The sequence below is a fragment of the Branchiostoma belcheri genome, unplaced genomic scaffold (assembly GCF_001625305.1).
Source record: "Branchiostoma belcheri isolate BF01 breed outbred unplaced genomic scaffold, Haploidv18h27 scaffold66, whole genome shotgun sequence".
Taxonomy (NCBI): domain Eukaryota; kingdom Metazoa; phylum Chordata; class Leptocardii; order Amphioxiformes; family Branchiostomatidae; genus Branchiostoma; species Branchiostoma belcheri.
In genome coordinates this window covers 1,306,003-1,310,841 of record NW_017804309.1, presented here as the reverse complement: position 1 = coordinate 1,310,841, position 4,839 = coordinate 1,306,003, and the positions used below count along the sequence as shown (strand labels likewise).

General features: G+C 42.6%; 1 protein-coding gene across 2 annotated transcripts in view; it reads left to right on the top strand.

Annotated features, from left to right (window-relative positions):
• LOC109483780 overlaps positions 1 to 3,619 on the top strand; it is a 6,108-nt gene extending 2,489 nt beyond the window's left edge. Inside the window, exons 4-6 of one of the 2 annotated variants that reach the window (XM_019786874.1) lie at positions 8 to 150; positions 1,401 to 1,779; positions 2,110 to 3,284. In XM_019786874.1, coding sequence (XP_019642433.1) covers positions 8 to 150; positions 1,401 to 1,779; positions 2,110 to 2,334 — 747 coding nt within the window. In that variant the 3' untranslated portion in view covers positions 2,335 to 3,284. Of the gene's footprint in view, positions 1 to 7; positions 151 to 1,400; positions 1,780 to 2,109 lie in introns of both variants that reach the window. The other variant, XM_019786875.1, reaches the window with a different exon arrangement.
• The last annotated feature ends 1,220 nt before the right edge of the window (positions 3,620 to 4,839 follow it).

The following is a 4,839-nucleotide window of genomic DNA, read 5'->3' as shown; positions in this document are numbered from 1 at the left end:
CATGTAGAACCTGTTTGCTGTCCTGCGTGGCCCCCAGACAGTGCTCCTGGTGTCACCACTTCATTCTAACGATGTTTATGCAGATGAGGCCAGGGTACTTGGGGTTTCTCCCGTGGACGTCGACTTTGTGGACATGGAGAAGTATCCAAGGTCAGATAAAGGTCATGTATTTTTAAGCACATAGCCATTCCTAGGTTTTTTTAATCTGTGTGTGTGTGTTTACCCCAATATGAAAATTTGGATGACACTTTCATCCCGAGATGCTTTGCCAATCACAGGAATACTATCACCTTCACAGAACCTTGCAAAGAAAGCAACCTGCCCTCCCAACATCTGCTTGGAGATTGCTTGTTGTAACCTTATGTTGTTTCCCATTTGTCAAAAGAAGAGAAGCCAGAGTCAATCCCTGCATTGAAAGATTGAACCTACATGAAGTTTTTGTGTGCTGTCTTTATTACCTTCGCCAAGAAGGTTATGTTTTCAGTAGCGTTTGTCTGTGTGTGGGTGTGTTTGTGTGTGTGTGGTTTAGCAAGATAACTCGAGAAGCAGTGGATGGATTGGAATGAAACTTGGTAGGTGGGTAGGACTTCATGAGACCTAGAAATGATTAGATTTTGGGCCCCCTGGCGGCTTTCCTAGATACTGCAGCTGAACTTCCGGTTTTGATATCTCATGTTCTGGACATGCTAGGGTCACGAATTTTGGTTAGTAGATAGCTCTTGGGGTAGGGAAGAAGTGACATGAGTTTGGGTCCCCTAGCGCCTTGTTCTGGAACTGCAGGAGCATTTGTTGAAAAAAAATTGAAGGACGATAACTCAAGAACCGGTTGACGTATTGTCGTGATTTTTGGTATGTAGGTAGTTGAAGTGATGCTTGACATAATCAGATGGCAATTATGCAAATCAGGAGCTAATTTGCATAATTAATGAGGAAATTCTATAAATCTGATTTGTTCGATAATAGAACTATGAAACAGTTGTGACATCTACTTGAGAACGAGAAAAACATCTGAGGATATAGATTATGTAAATGAGGACCTAATTTGCATAATTAATGGAAAATTCTTATAATTCCATAGTTGTAACTGCTGCACCCCGAATTTCATACTTGCCACATTTGGAAGTTAAGTGAAGGTGAACATTAATAAACATAATTTATTCAAATCATGACCTCATTTGCATAATTTATCAGGAAGTGCTATATTAGCCTTTTTGTTATGATAAGGCTGTCATTGGGTGGAGAATATGATCAACTGATATAATCCATGCAAATGAGGCTCTTATTTACAAAATCAATGATTAAAATTGTAGAATTCGTCACCCGCAAGGGTTAACATCTTTTGGCGAAGGTATGAGATCGTGGAACTCTTGTTAATGTTTGCGTTCCCTGTACCTGCCCAGAGTGGCTGATGTACAGTACCAGAGGGCAGATCTGGAGGCAGGAGACCTGCTGTATGTCCCACAGATGTGGTGGCGCCATGTCAGGGCAGACTCAGGCAGGCAGCAGGGGGTGGTCATCAGGTGGAGGTCTAAACCTGCCGACAAACAGACACAGCAGCAGAACAGTCAGGCACAGCAGCAAAATAGTCAGGTACAGGAGCAGACTGTGCCAGAGAGAAGGTACTCCTATGGGCAGTGGCTGGCTGCATATGAGCTGTGGGTCCAGAACGTGAGCATCTCCAGCCCCAGGCTCACCTGCCACCATCAGAACAGTCCCATGAGCGTCTACAATTTTGAGACCATGAAGCAAGACCTGGACATTTTTAATGGACCTGAGCTGGTAACTATTGGTTTGGCTCTGTTTATATGGGAACTTTCAGTACAGTAACATTAGATAGTTATGGTATTCATAAGGCACTTTAGTTTCTCTTGTTTCTTTGCTTTTTCTGAATTTGTGAATGAAAATGGCAATAGAACAAGAAGAAAAGCATATCTATGGGCCTTCAGGTACACAAGTAGATGTCAAAAATACACTTTCTCTGCTTTCTCTGGTGTCAGTAATTACTGTATATATAACATTACAAATCCCATCTTTCATGTCAAGAGCAGTGAAAGAGAACCTTTTTGTTGACCAGCCAAAACTGCTTTTTTTATTATTTTCATTCTCTAGGATGGGGATGGATGTCTGTTTGACGACCAGAACCCAAAGTGCCCGTGTCACTACGACCCGTGCCTGGAGGATGACGCGGACCCACAGTGTATCCGTTATGTCCTGGACTACTGCCTGTACTTTGAAGACAGGGGCTGCATCACAGAGCTCCCTCAGCTACTCAACAAACTCTACAAGACGGACTTTGAAAAACTGTCACAGACAAAGTCAGACTATGTTCCCTAGAACTACTAATGATGATAATTCTGAAGTCAGATTACATTGCTTAGACTAACTGTAACCAGAAACAGGAATACTAGTAGTGTTCATGATATTTTCCCATAGGCCATTTTGCAAATCAAGCTAAGAAATTAGCACAGACTGTATTGTTACACCCCTATGTTCTGACACACCTATGTTCCAACACCTTTTTGTTCCAGCAATCCTGTGTCAGAACGCTGGGGTGTCAGAACATAGGAGTGTCCCAGACTATAATGTATTTCATATCTTTGACAGCTTTTGAAATTTTCCAGAGATTCTATTTTTGTGGTAATAAGGTTTACAGAGATGATGAAGGTTTTAAAAATTGCTGGTACTGCTGTAGGTAACGTAAGTGATAAATTTGTATAAACAGCTATTTTGTTTGGCCGCGAAAGAAAGCAAACTTTGGAAATACAATGTCTTGCAATTCTAAGTCATCTGCTCTAATCTCAGTTCACATCTACTGTAGAACTTAAGAGCTCATTATAGACAAGGTCATATTTATCCAAATTAAAACGATAATGATCTATTCAACATTAATTATTCTAGTTACTTATTAAACCCACAAATGTCAGATGTCGAATCTGAGGAAGCGAACTTGTCACTGGTGCGGACGCAAAAGGAAGCATACCAAATCAGACGACAAACCTGATGGGGCACATTTTGGCGGTATTTTTGAAGCGGTAGTACGTGTACTGTGACCGTTGAGCAGGTAAGCTTAGTTTTCTCGTGACTTTACTTAACAGAACGAATGATTCTACGACAGATGACGTAGACTACTGCGTTCATTATATTCATATCGTAAAACCTGCGAAGCCAAACGTTCGTAAACAACGAGTTGCCCGGTTGTTCGAACACGACGCCCACCCCGTTTCTCACAAGTGCCCTGAGCGTTCCCCTTTGTGCTAGGACCCGACGTGTTCCCGCTGTTCTCTCGGGATAATTTTGACTTCGCTCCCGATGCGGATTGTGGCAGTAGACAAGTTTATCTAGTATCAATGTTTGTGTGTACAAAGCATACTGGCAGTCGCAATGTTGAATTTTGAGACTTCTGCAAAGCGTCGTAAACTGTTTACTATGGATAGGGCATCTCAATTTCATTTTTGTTAAACATGAAGGATATGAAGGTCATCTCAAAGCCACAATTTTCAACTAAGAGAATTGGACTTTTGCAAGTGTACGACACCAGTCTTTGTCATGGGATGAATTCTGCCCTTCTTCTTAACGAATTCTACCAACACTATGAACACGATGAACTTTCATGCCAACATCAAATATGATAGATGGTGTCCAACAGTGCTGTGATCTCCTAATGCGTCCCACAGCCACACTGGCGGCTCCAACGCAGCCAGTCACGACACAGAACAATTTTTCTAATGTTCAGGAAGAAAAGCTGCAACGGAGACCATCCATTCCTGTCCAGTGATCTGAGTATTTATGTTCGCCAATCTGATTAATTGAAAGATTAGGACCGATCTCAAGGTTAATGGTCGATCCGGGGGGAGCGGGCCTTCCCACGAGATGCACACTCCCACACTTCACACTATGTAGGTCAGAACTGGCTGTTGTCAAGAAACTTTACCTTCGCCAAGAATATGATTTCCTGGATCTCTCTGTCTCTCTCTGTCTGTCTCTCTTTCTCTCTCTCTCTCTCTCTCTCTCTCTCCTATTTCTTTCATGATTTATCACCTTTACCAAAGGAAACTACATCAACATCGATATCAATTCCCTAAAGTTTTGCGTTCCTCCAAGGAATGAGGAATGGCATTGTGTGATGACACGATAACATAAATCAGATAGATGTGTAGAAAGGGGCTGGCTTAATTCTACAGCACAAAAGACAACTTTCGTTTGCAGACTCTTATCATCATCACTGCCGTCAACATGACTCTCCATCGTCTCTTGTCCTTTGCTAGGTGTTGTGCTTCGTCCCATCGATCCACAGCCAATCACTGCGAGGCCTTGCTGTCTAATGTTTGCACACACATGTGCCAATGCCTTCAGCACTTCAAGGAACCCTTCATATATCTCATCAAAGACGTAAAGATGCACATGCGACATGTATGACTGTCACGTGGCTATCCAGACCTTTCGCTTCATCACCATCCGTGTGAGCTGCTCTTCTAGTTCAGCGCCTTTCTGCTGGATAAGTAGCCGGTTCCCGGTATACTAATGGTGGTTTATAGGGACCATCGCGCAATGTCGCGTGAGCGCAGCCTGGAATTATGAACCGTGGATACTTCGTCACTGGGAGATTTACGATCCATTTTTTATAGATTCTTATCAATTTGCCCATTAGTGACATAAGTCAACTAATCACCGTCTGATAACCTCATAAATCTGGGTGGCCGTTTTCTCGTGACGTTTCTTTGACCGTTTGCGAGATTTTTCCAGATTTCACAGTACAGACACTACGAAAATAAGTGCGACAGCTTATCCATTGGCATCAAGGTCGAGAGCCTTAGCAGATGTCATCTGTGTGTCTTGAAA